Source organism: Crocuta crocuta, unplaced genomic scaffold (assembly GCF_008692635.1).
Source record: "Crocuta crocuta isolate KB4526 unplaced genomic scaffold, BGI_CrCroc_1.0 scaffold29, whole genome shotgun sequence".
In the NCBI taxonomy this organism is placed as follows: Eukaryota; Metazoa; Chordata; class Mammalia; order Carnivora; family Hyaenidae; genus Crocuta; species Crocuta crocuta.
Genome location: NW_027533280.1, coordinates 3,083,384 through 3,104,190, shown reverse-complemented (window position 1 = coordinate 3,104,190; position 20,807 = coordinate 3,083,384). Strand labels below are relative to the sequence as shown.

Here is a 20,807-nt window from a genome sequence, read left to right as displayed (position 1 = left end):
TTCAACCAATAAAAAATATTTTTAATAATAAAGAAAAATAACTTCCTGTTTATTATACAGGCGCGAAATAAGGAAGGTTAGCCGCTTGAAACCGAACCTGGCAAGTGAATTTCCTCGGGAGTGGGAATGTCGTTTTTTTTTAATCATTGCCGTTATCAAGGTTCTATTGTGCTGTATGAACGCCCCTTTGTTGAAAGGTTTCAGTGCTACTTCAGAGATGATTTTCATGAGAGTGGAGGAGCCACCCCATTTAGCCTTTTTAATTAGGGTGCTGAAAAGAGAAATTGGGTGAGGTTCTGCCGAAGTTCTTTATAAATGCTTGCTTTCTCCCTCGGGCAAGGCCAGCCTGGTCTGTGCAGGGCAAGTCTGAGAAAGGTACAGTTGATTCTGAGCTGTTGGAAACCTAAAATGTCCCTGGAGAGGCTGGTTTGCAGCCTGAGAAACAAAATATGAAATTTTCTCCTTCTCTTTGTGCTGGGCTCATGGCTACACGTCAGCCTGCCCAGTGAAAAGAACACTGACAAGATGCTAGTAAGTAGGAAAATTTCAGGCAACTACAGAATTTGAGAAGAGTGAAAAATTATTTTGTGACTAAATGTGTTTGAGCTCCCAGGATTATCGCATCTACGGTTCCTACCTGGCCTCACCACGTTATTGTGAATTACAGCACATATAATCCCAAAATGGGAAATCTTAATGTTATCATCAACTTCTCTGTCTCAAACCAAGTTACTTCAATATGGGAGCAGTTTCTGTAGGGAGCCTCAGCCTCAGTATGTTTGAAAGAGTTGTGAGGTAAAACTAGACTTGAGCATTCCTATTTTGTCATCAACGTTCTTCCATTTTATTTTATTTTTTTATTTGAGAGAGACAGCGTGAGCAGGGGAGGGTCAGAGAGAGAGGGAGACACAGAATCCGAAGCAGGCTCCAGGCTCCGAGCTGGCAGTCAGCACAGAGCCCGACGCGGGGCTCGAACCCACGACCTGTGAGATCATGACCTGAGCAGAAGTCGGATGCTTAACTGCCTGAGCCACCCAGGTGCCCCGACGTTCTTCCATTTTAAGAGGAGGCAACTAAATGGTGAAACAGTTTGCCTGCCAGAAGCTACCTCAGCCATCAGAAGAGACTGGTGTAGGGGCCCCTGCGCGGCTAAGCTTCCAACTTCTGAATTTAGCTCAGGTCACGATCTCACAGCTTGTGAGTTGGAGCCACACACTGGGCTCTGTGCTCACAGGGCGAGCCTGCTTGGGATTCTCTCTCTCTCTCTCTCTCTCTCTCTCTGGCCCTCTGCCGCTCATGCTTGCTCTGACTCTCTCTCAAAAATAAATAAATAAAAATTTGGAAAAAGATAAAGAGACTAGTGTAAGGGTACTTTTACAATTAGTGGACAGATCCTCTAAACAAAAATCGAAATACCCCACAAGAAAGAAATTCTGATTCAAGAGAATACATAAACACTAATAACAGTTTTACCTAAAAAGTTGTAGTAGAAAAGCATGGACTTGAGAGGCTCTGTGGGGTAAGTTTGGTGCAGACTAAGAAACCAGACATATTAATCACAGCAGGCAAGGTAGGTTAAAAACCAGAGTGGTTTTTGCGGAGAGTTTATCAAATGAGGAGGGCACATTAATCAGGCCTGTAAAGGATGATTTCTGGGTTCTCAGCCAAATGCACACTTAGGACATTTAACAACAACAACAAAAAAAACCCAAAATAATTTGAACACATAGTAAGTACTGCTTTGCTGGCTGCTGGGGAGACAACAGTGAGCAAAGCAGACTGACTCCTTGTTTACAGCGGAGGAGACAGACCTTAATTAATCACAAATAGGTCATGAAAAACTGGTAAGTGCTATGAAATAAAGCTGTGAGCTACTGTGACAGCATACATCAGGGGCACAGGTCAAGGGTGGAGGCTTCAGTACTTACATGAACTAAGAGCTGAAAGATAAGTAGATGCTTACCAGCAAACAGGAAGAGGAAGAGCATTCCTGACAATGGTAATAGCATGTGCAAAGGCCCTGAGGTGGAAAGGAGCATGATGCATTTTCAGACCTGGTGAACCAGGATGGCACAAGATGAAGCTGGACGGAGAGGTTGGGGCCAGAACGTACATACGTGTCAGTGAGGCAATGTGGGGATTGCAGCCCCATCATTTCAGTAAGCCCGATGATGTAATCTCTACTGTTCATCTTCTTGGGGCTTCCTTGAAATGAGGTCTCATTCTTATCCCAAATCCTTTGTCTTTATAATAACCTCCAGAAAGCATGAAATAGGCCTGAGATACAGCAAAGTGGCACCCTCATGCTGATGACAGGGAAAATTTCAGCCAACCGGTGACAGGGCCAGCTCTGCTGCCTCAAGGTGTTACCAGAGATGAGCATCGACAAATTCAGAGTGGGGAAGCTTATATCCTGTGTCTCAGGCTGCTCATTTTATAAATCTAGGCCATATGTTGAAGTGCACCAAATTATGGGTGGGGGGGGATTATTTACTCACGTTTTCAGCCCTTGATTTCACACGTATTTATTGAACATTGCTAATGTGCCAGGCACTCTGCTGGGCACTGAGGTTTTAAAACTCAGTAAAGTGGGTGGCCCTTGCCCTCCAGGAGTTCAAAAGCTTATGTACAAGCAGATAAATTGTAATTCATTAGAGATATTTTATCAAAGTGCCCTAGGATCCCAGTAATAAACCATTCTTAAAAAGAGAGGTAGTCGGTTGCTAATGTTAAGCAACTGTGGCAGATGTTTCTAGACCCAGGGGGGTTGTTGTCTGGTTTGAAAGAAGATGCTGTGTTAAGTATGAAGTTCACAGGATAACTTGCTTTTGTTCGACGTGGGAAACGGAGTCTGAGAAACAGCTGGTCTGGAGCCAGCAAGCCCCTTTACGGGTCTTTATCCGACCACAGCTGTTGACTAGGGTGCTGGGGTTTGAAAATGAAAGAGTACATGTAAAGTCTTTAGCTCAGTGCCTGGCGAATAATAAGCATCCGATAAATATTAGCCATTGTCATTTTGGTGAAGATACTCTTCAGGGATTGGGATTAGGTAAAAGCAAGGTTAATTTCTCTCCGGTGGAGTCAGAGAAGAGCCTTGTCAAACACAGGTTTAAGTAGCCCGTCAGCTATGGGGCAGGCAGAGAGCGATCAGTGAAGTTACAGAAAGGTGGACCACCTTCAGGCATCCTCTCCCGCATCAAGGGGAGTCCTGTGTTGGGTGACTTCACATCTGCATTCTGAGAGGAAAACTGAGGTTCACAGAAACAAAATGACCATTTGATAGCATACACTTGGGAGAACTGTGATTTTTTTTTTTTACTTCAGTCTTGTGACTGATCATTTAAAAAGCAAGCCAATGATAACAATGTTTTTTTTGAAGTCCCAGCGACCTCCGGCGGCATGCACTTTGATGGCCCAGCGCTGTGTTGTGTTCGGATCTGCACACGGGAGGTCCCAGCCCTGCCCGCCCTCTTCCCCTTGCTGGGCTCTGGCAAGGTGTCCGCCTGCGGAGTCTGCAGACTCGGAAGGCTGACCCCACAGCCCCGCGCTGAGATGCACGAGAGGGGAGGGCTTACTTGCATGCATTCTGACACATAAATTAATAGTAGACTAAAAAGGGGGGGAAATGTCTAGTTGTGCTTCCATTGGTCAGATTCACTGAGGTCAAGTCTTCTCCAGTGAGCCATATTCCTGCTCCAGTGTAGACGGGACTTAGTAAGTGCTAAGCGCAGNCACCCACCTCGTTCCAGGCCGCGTGAAAATGCCCCCCGCTCGCGGAGGCAGAGCATTTCCTTGAAGGAGACTCCCAGTTTCCTCCTCGCCCGAGCTGTTTTCCAGGGCCGCACAGTATCTTATTATGTGTCGCGCGAAAAGTTTCACGTATGTAGCCAGACTTGTTTGCCTGAGCGCTGGCCCACATATAAATAGGTTCACACCCCCTTATTAAATACCGGCGCCTGACAGACAGAAACTTCCTAGGGCTCCCTTCCTGCACTTCCCACGCGCCTATCCTGAGAAGGTTATTTTCAAAATTCAGCAATGGCGCGGGTGTGTGTTTGTACATGTGTTCGCGCTGAGAACACAAAACGCAGTCGCTGCTGTGCTTCTGGCTTTCTGTTCCTTTTTATTTTACGAATACTGAGGTGTTGTTCTGCCCGGGGGGGAGGGGAGAGCACAGTCATTTGCCAAAATAAGTCAACCAAGACTGAAATAGCAGAAACATTTTACTTTAGAAATAAAGGAAGCCGAAAGGACCCCTCGTGGCCCCGTCTGGAGCGGTGTGGTGACATTTGTGGCTGCTGTAGCAAGTTCCTTCCCACCTGTCCCTGCCCATAGCAGTGACTTCCGCGGTTGCTTTCAAATCAAGTTTATCTACATGCAGTCAACAACAGCTTTCATTTTGAAATAAGGGAAATCCAGGGGGACCGTCTAACCTTGGTGCTTATGATTTACAGTGGAAACGATAATAAAATTTGGGGACACCAAGGCTTTATGAAAACCGAGTGCTGGAACCCATCTGTCCGAAAATTATTAATTTATCCTTGTGATGATGATGTGATCATCATCATCTGGCCTCTTTTCAGTGGGGACAGCCCATCATAAAAACAGAAGTGGTGTTTAATTTAAAGTCATTAATACATAATTGTGTCAGGAGCATGTGCAAGGATGAAGAGGAAAATTTAATTGGCAGATGGAATCGGGGTTTTGTCATAAGCTTTATTTATGCACAGGTTTTTAGATTTTTCTCCCCATGCTTTTGAGGAGCTATAAGGAGGTCTGCTACAGAGAGGAAGTGGAATTTAAAGGGCCAGTTTTACTGATCTTACTCGTTATTATAAGTCAAGGGCAACCTTCTTTAATGTCAAGGAGAAAGAATCTCTGATAGAGGTCCGTATATTTTAGTGGTTGGTTCGGTAAACAAGAAAGTGTTTTGTTTCAATTAGTTGGGTTTTTCTTAAGATCTGAGAGGGTTACTTAATATTGAATAACTTTGTAATGGACGCATCTCATAGGATTTACCCTTTCCTGACCTCTTTTTTTCTGGAAAGATGGAGTTTGGGTTCAGCGTCTGGGTTTGCTGGTCTTCAGAGCGGCTTACTGAAGGCTGTAGGATAAAGGTTTTTTGCATGGTTAATATTTAATTAGCTCGGTCCCAGAAATATCCAGTGAGCTGCTAGCTAGGCCCCGTTCGTGGAAAGGACCCAGAAAGCTGACGCTGGGGCTTACATGTCTCCTTGTGGACAGGAAATAGCATGTGCACTTCACGGGTCCACCTTCCCTTTGGAACACACTGCCTCTGTCTTCATGTTGACCACTGTGCCCTGGGTTTCGGGCGAGCACTTTAGCTTGCTTGGAATTTGTCATGGCCATCTCCCAGTCTCACCTTTGTCCTTGGGCTCCTGGATCAGGAGTAGGAAAAAAGCTCCCATGTTAGCTTTCCCGACAGGCCACACCCTGTTTTGCAAAGGTCCCTTCCCCACCCCAGTCAGGAGCGTTCAAGGAGAGCAGTCACACTTCCTTTGTGTTGGCTGGTGTTTGTGATTGTTGCCTGCTGTGTGTGAGTGTGTATATAATCCCAGGGGAGAGTCCAGAAAGCGGGTCTATTCTTCCCCAGAACTTTAGCCCTTTTGGTGATAAAACCCCTTTTCAAAATAGAGATGACACCGTAGTAGTGGCTTTTCGTTGTTGTAATAACATTCTCCAGAATACTCCAGAATACTGTGCACCTGCATTCTGACCCTGAAAAGAGCCTGTGGCGTTAAAAAGATGGCATGTCATGGAAAGCACTTAACAGGTAGACCCGAGTGCTGCTAGCCTGTGTCCCTGGGGAAGCCACTTAGCTCTTGAATCTGTCTCCTCATCTGTATAGAGATGTTGCACCTGCCTCCTATGGCTGCCTAAGGTACAGAGAAACACTGGTCGGCTGCCCCTCGAAGACGGCCACGTCCAAATTCCTGGAACCTGTGAATGCGTCATGGTGCTTGGTGAGAAGATGCTGATCAGCTGGCCTTAAAATAGGCCCCTTATCCTGGCTTTGCCAGGTGGGCCCAGGCCTTTAAATGTAGGAGAGGGAGGCCGGAGAGGAGGTCAGAGGGAGGGTCTGGCAGGAGGAATACTTGCTGGCTTGGAGATGGCAGAAAGGGCCCCCGGCCGAGGACCTCGGGCGTCCTGGAGAAGCTGGAGAAGGCGAGAAACGGAGCCGTCTGCAGGGCCTCCAGAGAGAAATGCAGCGCTGCTGGCACTTTTGATGTTAGCTCCAGAAGACCTGTGTGGGGCTTCTGACCTCTGGGACTGTAAGATGGTAGATATAGGTGTTGTTTGAAGGCATTGTTTTGCCTTTTGTGGCAATTTGTTACAGCATTTAACAGGCTGCTAATACACACAGAACGCAAAGCGCTGGTGCAGTGTTCTGCAAATAGCTAGCTGTCTTCCTCCCCCCGCCCCCCCTCCCCAAAAAACCTCTAACATTTGAGAACTAGTTCAGAACTTCCACTAGAGAAGAAGCCCATCTTTGAGGCATATCATGGATGAGGACTCAGCAGATAGGAAATGCTAAGCTTCGGATTTGGTTTTTCCTTATTTGTGAGTCCCTGTGCTTCTCCGGGGCTAAAGCCTCTGCAAGATACAGAGCTGGAGTCCAAAAGCTGCTTCTCAGGTCAGGACAGCGAGGGGCCACCCTGCTCAGTGAGCCAAGCCCCGTGGTTGAGTGTTAAATGGAGATGTAAGACTACCCAGGTGTTAGGGGTTTTCTAGTCGGGAGGGCACCGTGGGTGTGGGTGTGGGTGTGTGGGTGCAGGAAGCAGCCAGAAAACAGTTCATAGGGCCAGTCTTCCAGGTCAGTGACCCACCCCTTCACCAGCCCCCTAGGAATTGAAATCTTGTGAAGAGTAAGGTTTTTTGACATTCAGGACTTGTCAGCCCTGGATCATGTTAGAGCAGCGCTGTTCAATAGCAACAGAATATGAATCTCACGTGTCATTTAAGATTTCCCTGTAGCACATTGGAAAGTAAACAAACAAGTGAAATTCATCTTAATTGTGTATTTTATTTAACCAAGTGTATCCAAAATGTAACCATTTCACTGTAAGACTTCTGAAGGGGATATTTTACATTCTTCTCCTCCTTTTAAAAAAAATGTTTTATTATTCATTTGAGAGTGAGAGAGATAGCACAAATAGGGGAGGTGTAGAGAGGGAGGGAGACACCAAATCTGAAGCAGGCCCCCAGGCTCTGAGCTGTCAGCACAGAGCCCGACGCAGGGCTCAAACTCATGAACCGTGAGATCATACCTGAGCCAAAGTCTAAGGCTTAACCGACTGAGCCATCCAGGTGCCCCTCCTTTTTTTTTTTTTAATTTAAAGTTTATATTTGAGAAAGAGAGCAAAAGAGAGAAGAGAGAGAGTGCGAGCAAACACGCACTAGCAGGGGAGGAGCAGAGAGAGAGAATCCCAAGCAGGCTAAGAGCTCCCAGCCCAGAGCATGATGTAGGGCTAGAACTCACGAACTATGAGATCATGACGTGAGCTGAAATCATGAGTCAGACGCTTAACTGACTGAGCCACCTCTTCTAAGTCTTCAAAATCTGTTGTGTGTTTCACACAGCACATCAGTTTGGGCTCATAGCTTCAGGTGCTCAGTAGCCACACGTAACCAGCGGCTACCTGTTAGAGCCACCCAGTATTAGAATCACTTGGGGGGTTTCTTTAAAATGGCAGTGTGAAAGCTCTGGAGATTTCGCCTGGATAAGCCCCAGACATTGGTCTTTTTTTTTTTTTTTTTCCTAAGTCCCCAACCAGGAATTCTTTAGGCTCTCCTGTATTTTTTTAATTAAAAAAATGTTTTTTAATGTTTATCCGTTTTTGAGAGCAAGAAAAAGACCGCATGAGCGGGGGAGGGGCAGAGAGAGAAAGAGGAAGACCCATAATCCAAAGCAGGCTCCGGGCTCCGAGCTGTAAGCACAGAGCTCAATGCAGGGCTTGAACCCACAAATCACAAGATCATGACCTGAGCCAAAGTCAGATGCTTAACCGTCTGAGCCACCCAGGCTCCCAGAAACTCCTTCTTTAGAATCTCCACTTGAGTTGGAGTTTGAGAGCTGTTCCCAAATATACAATATTCTTTCCAACTCCCATATTGCACAAGATGGTCTCTCTGCCCTGACTTCCGGTCCTGTGTGTGCCCATCACCCCCTCTGTGGAGTCTCCTCTGACTGGCAGACACTTAAGCACATCCACTTTTGTGTCTTTATTCCTTGTAATGCTGTGGTATTTAAAAATATTTTTTTTAGTGTTTATTTTTGAGATAAGGAGAAAGCACAAGTCGGGGAGGCGCAGAGAGTGTGGGAGACAGAATCTGAAGCAGGCTCCAACAGAGCCGGACTCGGGGCTCGAACTCACAGCTTGAGCTGTGAGTTGGACGCTTAACTGACTAAGCCACCCAGACGCTCCTCTTTTTTTTTTTTTTTTTAAGTTTATTTATTTTTAGAGAGGGAGGAGCAGAGAGAGGGAATCCCAAGCAGGCTCCACACTGTCAGCACAGAGCCTGATGCAGGGCTTGAACTCACGAACCAGGAGATCATGACCTGAGCCAAAACCACAAGTCAGATGCTTAACCGCCTGAGCTACCCCAGCACCCCTAAACGCTGTGGTATTCTAATACTCTAAGTCACTAGCCCCTTTTGGGGCTTCATTTAAATGTTTACCAAAAAAAAATTTTCCCCTGGCCTCAGAGTTTGGGAAGAGCTCTAACCCATGTGGGAGGCAGCCAGAACCCTCCCATTTCGGTCCCACTGTCGTGCGGGACGTGAGGTCCCCACATGCGGGCGCAGTGCCCGGCATCTGGTGCGGACGGGTGGCGTGGGGAGGAGGAGGGGTGCCCAGGCGTTCTGACAGGGAGGGAAAGAGGCCGGCGCCCAGCCACCCGAGGCTGTTGCTCCTTGCCCGGGTCCGGGTCAGCTGGGGTAGGTCATGGGTGGTGAGCTGTGCCCTTCGTGCCACGTGCGCTGCTGTCCCACGCCACGATGCGCTCCCCTTGGTGATGCTCAGGTAGCAGCTGCCTTCCTGACTCCCCCAGCTGCCAGAATCCCCCAGAATCTCCTCCGCTCTCGGGGTGTCAGGTGGCCTGTTGGCCCAGGTTGAGGCGGGGATGGGGCTGCCCATCCTTCCCTTTCCCCTTTTGTTGATGGCCATTTGCCCCCATGACACGTTGGTGGGGACCGTTTACTGTGTGGCTCGTGCCCGGTGCCTTGGGCTGTGCCCCAGGGAGGTAAAGACCTCCCTTGTCCCCTCCTAGAGTTTTTGTCTCCGAGAAGGAGGCAGGAGAAGTGTGAGAGGGCCAGGCGCGCTCTGGCAGAGCCGTGCAGAGCCGTGCAGAGCAAGACCTGCCTGCGGGAGGGAGACGCGGTCCTGCACGTGTCCCGGGCTGGCTGGGAGGGTCTGTGGCACCGCCTGGTGCCGAGGCAGCTGTGTGGTGGCTGCTTTGCTGTGTACGGAAGAGCAGACATGAGGCCTGGTGTCCCCGTTGGGTTCTGTCCCTGGGCCCCTGTAGAGGGGGAGTGAGGGCCGTCGGGGAGAGAGACTGATCTGCAGCAGGAGCGGGTGGGCGTGGGAGGGTGGGGAGCAGCCCCCATTCTATTGGGAGAATGAGCCTCCCAGCGCTCACGCTCCAGAAGCACTTCCCCTTCTCTGGGAGGCCCAGGAGCTTGGGGGAAGCCCCAGAGAGGCTGGGGGGAAGCCAGCGCCTTGCCCCAGGCCGGCCCGCTTGTGGACGAAACCCAGCTGGGTGCTGGTTTGCTCGATCCCACAGCTGCGGTGGAAGCTCTGGAGCCGAGGCCCGTTTGGCTGAGGGTCAGGGACACCCAGTCTGTTAACCTGAGACACTTGGTGTAGAGAGTGGGGATGCCTTTGCCAGCGCCTCCCCGCTCCCTTGTTCTCAGGGTGGACTCCAATATCCCCTCGTTTGTGAAGCCATCAGCCGCTGACCACCACCCCCCGCCACCGCCTTGCCGAGCGTCCCGGTTATCCTGACCGAGACACCCTTTCGGTGTGTGTGTCCGCGGCAGCCGTGAGGGCGGGCGTGTGCGCAGGCTCACGGGCGGAGGGATTGCGTCGCTTCCCCCTCTGAGCCCCTGGGTACTCCCCACCGAACCCCGAGAGCCTCAGGCCGGACCTTGTTGGCTCCTCTTACGTCCTAGCACCGAGGAGCCATGGGGCCAGCAGGTCTCCTGTCTTTGACGCTTGTCCCTTGGTGAGACCCAAGGCACCCACCGCAGGGAAGGACGGAGCCCATGGAGAAGAGTTCAGTCCAGGCAGGGTTATGTCTTGTTGAAATAAACACATTCCTCAAACTGCGGCGGGTTCACTGCCAGGGGGTGACTCAGCCCCCTGGCTCGTGGGACAGACAGGTCTGTGGAGTGATCTCACCGGGGCCGAGGAAAGAAGCCACCAGGGCCGGCTCCCCGTCCATTCAGAGGCAGCCTGCGGAGGCGGGACTCGAGGCTGCGTCATCCTCTCTTTGCATGTCACCTGCAGGGCCCTGGGGAGGGGTGGCATTGGGGCAGGCTGCCACCTGTTAGCTGCGTCCCCGTGAGAGGGAAGCCCCCTCCCTGGCACCCGCCCACCCCCTGGAGGGGAGGCGTCGACAAGCCCCCCCCCCCACTTCCATAAACTGGGCGACTGCAGGGCTGCGACCCAGAAGGGACTGGGGCGTGCGGATGACCAGAGGTGCCAGCTGAGCGGTTGAAGGAATCAGGGTAGGAACCAGTGTGCGTCACTGACTTCATCTGCCAAAACTAGCAAGCTGCTGGGCTCCTCCCCGCTCGCATGCGACCACATCAGCTCAGCCCTAGAAGTCCTGTGCTTGCGTTTGTTGGGCAGTGGCCTTTGAGATGGCAGATGCTTTCGAATGAGGTCTCTCTGTCCTTCAAAGCACTCTTTGGAGACGCTAAAGCAGAATAACCCACCTCCCTGCCGGGCCCCGTTGCCTTGGCTCTTGGAAGGACGCTTTCGTGCCTCACGAAGTGCCTCTGTGAAGTGTCGTGATAACGGCACAAGGAGGCTTAAGTCTGATTCATTTTGGGTTTGATTTTAAGAATAGAAATTGTTTTATAGTTGCTTTTACTATTTAACTAGTGGTTAAATTACTAGCTGGAGAAAGACACTCACTGCCTTGAATTTAACCAGAACGTATGTGTGAAAGAGCTTTTGTTCATTCAAGTGTTCACTCTGACTCATCCAATAAAGATTTATTGACCGCCAGGCACGGGTTTGGGGACTGGAGATACGGCGGGGAGCAGGACTCACAGAGTCCCTTGTGCCGTGGACATCTGTTTGGGGGTCGGAGGTAAAAGCTGAGACTAAGTGGTAAACAAGACGGTTTGGGATAATAAATGTCCTCGGGGAAGTAAATTGGCTGTTCTCCGAGGAGGGCGGCTGGGAAGGATCGTCCAGGAAGAAGCATTTAGTTGAGAGTTGACAGGAGATGTGCCTGGAGGGTGGGACCGGACTTGTCCTGTGAGGAAGAAGAGGGGGAAGTGTGTGGCTGAAACACAGCAAGGTGTTTTGGACAAGCTTTGTGCATGTTTGCATTCTAGAAGACCCAGGGGTTTTCATTCCTGCTTCCCAGACGGGGAAGCCTCTGTCTGGAAAGGGGAAGTTTCCCATCCCGTGAGATGGGATAATGTGACTGTGTGTGCAGGCTGGGGGGCGATAGCATCGCTGGTCAGGCCACTGGGAAGACTTGTCTTTGTCCCCAGACGCTGGGTCTCCTGGCAAAGGTGTGTTTAGGATGTCTGATCTCACAGAGGACAGCCAGGGCTGTGTCCTCTGCAGCCCCTTAGCCCCTTGCCGAGTGAGGGCTCTGGGTTTGCAGAACAGTGTAACTGGGGGCACCTGGGTGGCTCAGTTGGTTGAGCATCCAGCTTCGGTTCAGGTCATGATCTCACAGTTTGTAAGTTCGAGCCCCATGTTGGGCTCTGTGCTGACAGCTCAGGGCCTGGAGCCTGCTTCAGTTCCGGTGTCTCCTTCTCTCTCTGCCCCTCCCTCCCTCATGCTCTTTCTTTCAAAAAATAAGTAATAAAAAAATAACAGTGTAACTGATGTTGGTGAACTTTGGGCTGAGGAGCTGTGGCTCTGTGAGATGCCCACACTCTTGCTCTGTCCTCAGTGGCTGACTCCTCCCCACTGCCCTCCTTGACTGTGTGGCTCTTCCCAGGCTTCTCGGGGCCCCCTTGGCTCTTTGTGAAGCCCCACAGCCAGTGGGGCAGGGACTGGGTTGCTGTGAGCAGCTGCTGACTTGGAGTTTTCCAGGCTTGGTCACCTGGCTCCGCCGGCCACGTCCACGCCCCGAGGCCCTGCTTCTGTCTGGAGTCCCCACCAGCCACCCAGCCTTTCGGGTACCACCTGCGATGGCTCCGGTCCTGGCCTGGCTGCCTCATGAGTTTCCTCTTTCCTGAACCAGCACCTGCTGGGATGCTTCCTGGTGCGTGTCCCTGCCAGCTGCTCATCCGGGGACGGGTGCCACTGGCCACTCTGTCTGGCCTGGTCCTTGGATTGTCTCCCCAGGCCTCGCTTGTCCTGGCTCCCGGACGGTAGCTGCCCTGGGAGGGAGCCAGAGTGAGCGGAGATGAAGGTCAGAGCCCAGAGTCCGAGGCCCTTGCTCACAGGAGTGGGGAGCCACGGAGGTATACGAGCTTCTCGGTGCCGCCGCCCCGATGCTGTTATTACCCGAGGCTTGAACAAATCCCTGATCCAGAATGTGCATCCTGACTGAGAGTCGGGCCAGGCCCTCCCTGAGCAGCAGTGGCCCTAGGGGTGCTGGATTCCTGTGGCAGGACACAGAAGGGTGTCTGTTGACACACTGCTTCCTTGGCCCAGCCTCCCTCCTCCGGGACCCAGTGGTGGTGTGGCGGCCGAGACGGCAGCCGCCAGAGCCGGGCAGCCTGGGCCCAGTCCTGCACATTCCCTGTCCGTGTGAATGGCGGGGACGGAGGGTTGTGTGAGGGTCAAGTCATATGCAAAGCACTTAGAACAGTGCCTGGCAAGGCAGAAGCACTTGGTCAACATTTCATTATTATGACCTTGGGCAAGTGATTACCTTCTCTAAGGCTTGGTTTTCCTCGGCTGCCTCCTCCTAGGGTTACTTAGGAGATTAAATGAAGTAATACGGGCGGAGTGCTCAGCACCCAGCCTGGCACATGGCTGAACTTGATAAAAATCATTTTATTATCCAGTTATTGAGCCTAGTTTTCTGTCATTGTGGCATGAAATACATACACCTTTTAGCAGCTTTTCGGTGCTGGCGATTGTGACTCTGTCTCCAGAGCATGCTGGGGCCTTTCCATCCCTTAGCCTGTTCCTGCCTTGTACCCGCCTCTGCCCTTCGGAAGGTCAGGCCGCTCGCCATCCAGACTCAGGGTGGAACAAGTGGAGGGTTGCAGGCGAGGTGGCTGCCCAGGGCCTGGGGTGTGGACTTGTTGGCTTTTTCCAGCACAGAAAGGGTAGCAGTGGCCTGATTGCCCATGAAACTGGTCCTTGTTCACTGCTCCCTGGTCTCAGAAACCCATCTCTGCAGACCCTCCAGCTCCCACCAAAGGCCGCCTGGGCCTTCCTGGGGTCTCACGGCTGCCCCGGAACCCCCCACTGTTCTTGGCCTGCTTTCCTGCAGTGGGGAGAACCGCCCCCTGGCCCCGCCATCCTGACCACCGGAAGATCGACGGAACTGTTCCCCCTTTTCCCTGGGAGTCTGATAAGCAGACGGACCCCCAGTCGGTCACCATCTGTCCCCCCTCCCACCCCAGGACCCTTCTCTCCAGCTCTGGGTTTTCTGCCTGGAGCCTGCGGCCCTGATCGGTCCATTCCGCTCCCAGCTGTTGCTCTCCAGGGCAGTCGATCCCGCAGCCGTGAGGGATTAGATTTGCTGTTGCCAGAGCTGCTGGGGTAGTTCTGGCCAGGGTGGCTGTCCCAGGGCAGGAAGAAGCCCATTTTTCAGGCTGGGGAGAACCCACGTGGTGGTGCTGGGTTCCCCTCTGCATTTTCCCCCAGCTGCCTGTCGGGCTGTTGTGAGGATACTCTGCTGTGTGGACGGAAGTGTTGCTGTCAAGAGTTGCCTTGAGCCTGTAAACCCCAGAAGCTGAGCTGTGGTGCAGTCGCCCAGCGTAGATGCCAGCGCGAAGAACCCCGAAGCTCTTCCCACCCCTACAACCCGCTCAGCATAGGCCAGGGAGGCAGACGGACATCCCCGGAGCCTGACATCCCCTCCTGGGACGAGGCTTGGCTGCTGTGCCTGGTAGGAAAAGTGAGGCCCTGTGAAGTGTGCACAGACTCCCTCTGTGTGAACACTGTGCCTCCTTGTGAGGCTTCCCGACCCACACATCTGCTGCCCTGCACACAACGGGGCCGTGTTCCCACCCCAGGAGGGACCCTGTTCCTGCAGCCAGCACTGGGAGGGCGGGTGGGGAGAGAGGAGGAGCCTGATGCCCAGACCCTACGTGTACCCATGGCACCACATCTCACTGGGGCTCCCGCTTTGGGAAATCTTTCATGTGCCAGGCACCATCTAGGGGCCGGGGGTACAGCAGCAACCAGAGAGGCAGAACCACTTCCCTCATGGCATTGACATTCGGATAACAGACAAATAAGGAAGACCTTCTTGTCGGGGTGCTGAGTAGCTGTGTACATGGAATAGCGCTAATCAGGGGAGACTGAAATAGGGTGGCAGCAGGAAGGGGACTGGTGAGCAGAGACCCAAAAGGGGTGGGGGTGAGGGTGGTCTTTCAAGGGGTCCAGTGCCCAGCAATGAGCGGGTGCTCGGTATACGTTTGGGCCATTGATGAAGTAAAGGCTATATTGAGTGACCTGGGGGAAGGCTGGGAGGTGGGACTGCCTCACCCTGGCGCCACCCGCTGCTCAGCCACGCGCTCCTGCCGCCTAGGCTGCATGCAGCCTCCTCCCTTCCCCCTCCCTGCTCAGTGGAAGGGGCCGCCTGCCCCACCGCTGCCCTCCCTTGCTGGGGCCTAGCCAGCCTCTGCCTTCAGGGCACGCCTCTGCTTCTGCTCTCCAGCTGCTGGCCCCCAGGAGGGGGAGCAGTTAATATGAGAGGAGCCCCTTCAGCTTGCTGTGACTTGGGGTTGCATCTCTGCATCCACAGCCTCCTAGGCCTGTTCTGCATGTGTCACTTTAGCTCTGCTTTTGCCTGGAATCTTCCGGATCAGGCTAGACCAGGTGGCAGCCATCAGAAGAGCCAGCTCAGGTGTCAGGGCAGCGGAAGGATGGAGTTACACCCCCCAGAGACCAGACGCTCCTGGCTTAGGAGCTGGCAGCTGCTTGCTGCTGGGGGAGGTGTGGCCCCCACATCCGTGCCCTGGGTACAGCCACCCCTGCCTGCCCCTTCCCAGCTCTGTGTCCGTACGGGAGGAAGGAGCCTGGGACACTGTACAGCAGGGTCACTAAGGACACAGCAATCAGCCAGACCTGGCTTTGCCCTTAGTAGCCGTACAGACAGGACGCCTAACCTCTCTGTACCTCAGTTTTCTCATCAGGAAGGTGGGCTCATGCCCACTTCCTATGGCTGTTGCTGAAGGTGTGTCGCCTATGCCCAGAACAGTGTAGTCACCCAGGAGATGGCGGTTAGTGATCTTCACTGTCGCCACCACTGTGGTGGACAGAGGTGTGCCTGGGTGGGGTGTGGTGGTTACGTGGGGCGGGGAGAAGTAGGGCCTGGGCCCCGCCTCTCTCCCAGCGGCTGCTCAGTGATGCTTGTTGAACAAAGCCAGGCGCTGAGGCCTCAGGGAGGCTGTGCTGGCAGAGGCTTGGCAAACAGATGGCCAAGGGAGCCTTCCAGGTCTGGCTCACTGCGGCTTTGGGAATAAGAGAAGCCAGAGCCTGTCTGGGTTTCTGTTGGGACCCTGGGAGGGGAGGGGAAGGGAGGGTGGCCCCCGAGAGGCCCGGTGTGCGGTCAGCACTCCTGTGGCCCCGTGAGTGGGGCCACGGTGGGCTCTGTGGTGGGACGGGGTTCAGCAGCTGCTTGCCTGATGCGAGAGGCCTGTCTTCGCCCCTGTAGGGTTTCTTACAGACAGAGGGAACTTCACAGCCTTGCCAAGTAGGCCCGAAGTCGGTTCATGGTGGGCGTGTGCCAAGGTGAAACCGCCTCCTCGCCAGCTGGGCATTTATTCTGTGTGGATGCTGGAGGCGGGTAGCGCGGTGGCCTCTAGGCCAAGAAGAAAGCGAGTGTCGGGGCTGCCCTGTGGGGCTCCCTCAGTCCCGTCCCCTCCCCACTCCTGAGTCAGGCCACCATACAAGTGTGTCCTATTGACAAGGCCTTGACCTGCTGGCGTGGGTCCCGGGCAGCAGGGTGAGAGCACACAGCAGCCGGGACCCGTGCTCAGCCATCGCAGGTCCTAGCACGGCCTGGGGGGCAGGCTGCCGTGGGCCCTGGCCAAGGACCAGTGGGAGATGGAAGGATCGTGTCTGTAGGTTTTGCTGGGGACCTGCCTGTCGCTCCTGCCAGTGAACCCGGTGGCTCTTCTCCAGCCACAAACCTTGATGTCCCCAGCTGAGTGCTGGGTAGCTGGATGGAGGCTTGAGGAACCTTCCTGCAGGGGAGGAATACCCCCCCCCTTCCGCCCGCCAGTAAAGCTGGGGCCGGCAGTAAGTGCCGGGGCCCTTTGGTTGAGGGAGCAGTCCTATCCAGGAAGCCTCGGCTGCAGGGGCCCTGAGCTAAGGGGGAGGGGACAGGACCCGGGCAGGTGGACATGGGTGAGGACCTCTGCCCACAAACGGCATGGCTGCTTGCTCAGTGCTCAAGTGACAGCGGGTATGCTGAGCAGATCCCCCCACTTCCCACTGCCCCCAGTAGGGCCACAGTCGCCATCTGCTTCATTGAGGGTGGGCACTGAGTCAGGACTTGTCCGCATCTAGGAGGGAGGTGGCCTGTGTGGCAGACGGGCCACAGGACCTGGGTTTCTCCTGTTTCCATGTAGTGGCAGTGCGGCCTTGCCCCACAGTAATGTGGATTGTGGGGGACACACAGGTCTTCACGGAGCATCACGAGGGTTCAGGAGGGACGGGGCGGAGGATGCCACCTTGTTGCGACTGGCCACTCCCCCTGGGGTCCAGGGGGCCTCCCCTTCTGTGGTGAGCTAAGCATACGCTGTTGTCTGCCCAGAGGTGGCCTCCTGCAGCCACCAGCCAGCCTTTGTCCTCATTTCGTAGCCCCCAGAAGGCTCCCAGGGGCATTTTGGTGTCAGGTGTTAACTTGTTTTGAGCTGTACATGTCAAGTGTAAGAAGTCTTCAGAGCTCTGGTTCACGTAGGTTGAGAGAGCATCCTTTTCCTCTGCATCTCTACACCTGCCTTTGACGGAAGAATCCATCCTGTGTCTTCTGGGGAAGTCTGCCTTGTGGGTTTCTGAACTCTGCCTCCTCTGTTCCCTCCCAGGCCATCAGCATCAGCAAAGCCATCAACACCCAGGAGGCCCCCGTGAAGGAGAAGCATGCGCGGCGTATCCTTCCCTGCTTCGGGCAGGCCGGCCGCTGTCCCTCTTGGTCTCTGGGAGGAGGCGGGGAGAGTGAGAGGAGGGTGTGGGGCTGCCCTGTGTTGTTTCTGCCATGGACTTGGTGGGAAGTGAATTGGGGGGTGGGGGACAGTGGAGGCGACCGGCCACCAGAGCTTTGTGAAGTGTGCCGTCGACAAGACAGAGGCCCGAGAAGGCGTGTGCTTGTGTGGCCCTGGGCCAGTGGGGCCTCCTGCCTTGCTCTGCTGCTTCCACATTCTCAGTCTTATCTGGGGGACCCTGTCTATCGTCTTAGGCTGTTGGGCCCGGTTAAATTTGTGAGGCTTGACCTTGGCAGGAAACCGTAGCTTTTGGTGGACTCCTGCCGACATGGAGGGAGAGGGGTGTTGGGAGAAGGTGCTGGGTGGCCATGGGTGAGGGGCCAGCCTGCCCCCTGCATCGCTCAGCTGTTCCCGTGAGCACCCCAGCCTTCCCTACACTTGAGTCTCTCTGCCTCTTGCACTTGGCCTTGACCCTGGTAGGCATCATTCTGGGCACTCACCATGAGAAGGGGGCCTTCACCTTCTGGTCCTACGCCATCGGCCTGCCCCTTCCCAGCAGCTCCATCCTCAGCTGGAAGTTCTGCCACGTGCTGCACAAGGTCCTCCGAGACGGGCACCCGAATGTGAGTAGTGCTGCCCGCCGTGCTGAGGGGCCAGGGCCACCTGCCAGGCCAGCGCCCCAGGGAGGCAGTGCAGCCGCCCTGTGAAATGAGAGCCCGTCCCCACGTCTGCCTGGGCCCGTCCCTGCCTGCCCTCCGCATGCCAGCCAGCATCCCCTGCGTGGGTGTGGGTTCTTCATCCTTCTCCCCATCCCCCCACGTGGGTGTGAGTTCTTGATCCTTCTCCCCGTCTCCCCTCCGCGCTGCAGGCGGTGGGTGTGGGTTCTTGATCCTTCTCCCCGTCTCCCCTCCGCGCTGCAGGCGGTGGGTGTGGGTTCTTCATCCTTCTCCCCGTCTCTCCTCTGCGCTGCAGGTGCTGCATGACTGCCAGCGCCATCGGAGCAACATCCGGGAGATCGGAGATCTGTGGGTAAGTGCCACGAGAGAGCGCAGTGGCCTCAGCACCTTGCAGAGGGCATAGTCCAGAAATCCCAGCCCCAGTCCTGCTTGGCGTGCTGACCGCCCCCGCCCCCCCCAGGCTCGTGGGGCTGAGTGAATGGGAGCTCCCTGCAGATGGCCGTCTTTTTCCTCCTTTCCCTCAGGGCAGAAGTCATGATGTTATCTGGGGAGACCGTGGGGGCGGACCCGGGTCAGTAAATGAAACACAACCTTGCTTTAAAGGTCTTGTCCAGGAAGTTCCAAACGCATAACTAACGGGCCCCGCTCCAGAAACTCAGCAACTGCTGGTCCCTGTGAGCTGGGAAATGTGGCGACACCGGAGTCTGGGTGTCTGACTGGCAGTTACAGCCTATGTAAGGGGCACAGACTCCTTGCCCACCCCCCAACCCAGACTGGCTGCTTTAGAACCTCAGGATTGGGAACTGGGTTCAAAAAACTTCCCAGAAGATTTTTATCCATAATAAATTCGGGAGCCCCAAGAGCTTATATTCTAGATCTACTCTAAGACCCTCAGAGAATTTGGGGGTGGGGGACAGCATCTGTGACCTAATATTTGTCCCCGGGGAGTACCGCTGGGACCTCGTGGGCTAGGCCGGGGGCAGGGCAGCCTCTGAGAGCTGAGCTTCAGAGGGAGGCCTGCCTGGGGCGGACACAAACTGCCATGTCTCGCAGATGTCCCTTGAAGTAAAGAAAACAGTGCCTGTGGTGACGTTTGCGGACGCAGGCCCAATTGGCATGCCCGCGGCAGCCACGGTGTTAGGAGGTGACGGGATGGCAGCTGGGAGGCTGCATACACGCACCCAGCAGAATGCGCCTCCCGGCTGCCCCCAGAATTTTAATGAAGTGTCCCAACTCCAGGCTGGCCTGTTGCCCTGGACAAAGCCGCCTTCTCACAAGAGTTTCTCTGGCAAGAAGGGCTAGGAGTAAAATAAAAAAAAAAAAAAAAATTAAACACAGAGCCGTAGACAAAGCACAGGGCTGGTGGCGGCCCCGAGGAGAGACGCTTTGGCTGCCTCTGGAGGGCTGAGCGGTATTTGTGCACGAACATCCGTCCGTGTGGCAGGTGGAAGAGGGACGCTCAGCCGGCGTCCTGCACCTTCCCGCCTCTGCTTCCTCGTTGGCCCCAAAGCGTGAACAGGTTCCGTAGGATTTGTGGGCACGTTCCTGGGGCAGGAGACCCTCACCCCAGTGCTCCTCTCTCCGCAGGGACATTTGCATGACCGCTACGGACAGCTGGTGAATGTGTACACCAAACTCTTGCTGACCAAAATCTCCTTCCACCTCAAGGTAGTTGCCGTGACCTCATGGGGCTGGGGGTGCGGGACCCTGGGCTTTTCTCTCTCTCAGGTACTGGAAGCCGCATGGTGGCATCTGCTATGTCCCAACCTTGACCTGAGGGGAAACCGGGGGTGCCTAGGACGCCTTGAGAGTCAGGGCACCTTGAGACATTTCCCGCCAATGCCAGGGGTGGTGTCCGCCTTGCCCTCGGCTCCAGGCGGCCTCTTGCCCTGGCTGGATGTTCCCCCCTCCCCCCCCCCTTTGCTCCATCACCTACACCCCCTTAGCTGGTGCCCAGGGCAGATGGGGGGGCATCCCTGGCCTCTCCTCCTTTCCTCAGAAGCCAGACCAGTTTTGGGCTAGGGCCAGCATGGGCCCCAGCTGAGTGGGGGTGTCCTCTCCATAGCACCCTCAGTTTCCTGCGGGCCTGGAGGTGACAGACGAAGTGTTAGAGAAGACTGCTGGGACTGACGTCAACAACATGTGAGTCCCTGGGGACAGTGTGGCTGCCTGGAGCCGCTTCCTTTCTCCCTCAGTTTCCCCGGTGGCTCCCTCGGCAGTCCGCGCTCCGGGTCCATGAGGCCAGGCACTCATCAGCGGCTGGCTGGGGCAGAGGGTCCTGTTCCCAGAAGATGAGGCTGAAGTTCAAGGGCTGGGGTTTATTTGGAATCTGGCCTCTTTGCCTGAAAGATGGCTGTCCTGTGCAGAGGCGCGTGGATGAACCGTGTTCCCTCTTCCTGCCTGTGGGGGGGTGTCTCATGGTGTGAGCTGCCCGCCCCTCCATTCAGCACCTGCCCCCCCCCCCTTCCCCTCATAGCTTCCAGCTCACCGTGGAGATGTTTGATTACATGGACTGTGAGCTGAGGCTTTCCGAATCAGGTAAGCCAACCCAGGAGGAGGCCTGGTCCCCTCCCCTTCCTGGT

General features: G+C 54.5%; 1 protein-coding gene across 1 annotated transcript in view; it reads left to right on the top strand.

Annotated features, from left to right (window-relative positions):
* The first annotated feature begins 3,399 nt into the window (after positions 1–3,399).
* HIP1R (huntingtin interacting protein 1 related) overlaps positions 3,400–20,807 on the top strand; it is a 27,944-nt gene continuing 10,536 nt past the window's right edge. The window contains exons 1-7 of the mRNA XM_077747951.1: positions 3,400–3,495; positions 17,432–17,495; positions 18,029–18,171; positions 18,521–18,577; positions 19,813–19,893; positions 20,291–20,367; positions 20,702–20,763. Coding sequence (XP_077604077.1) covers positions 3,400–3,495; positions 17,432–17,495; positions 18,029–18,171; positions 18,521–18,577; positions 19,813–19,893; positions 20,291–20,367; positions 20,702–20,763 — 580 coding nt within the window. The remainder of the gene's footprint in view (positions 3,496–17,431; positions 17,496–18,028; positions 18,172–18,520; positions 18,578–19,812; positions 19,894–20,290; positions 20,368–20,701; positions 20,764–20,807) is intronic.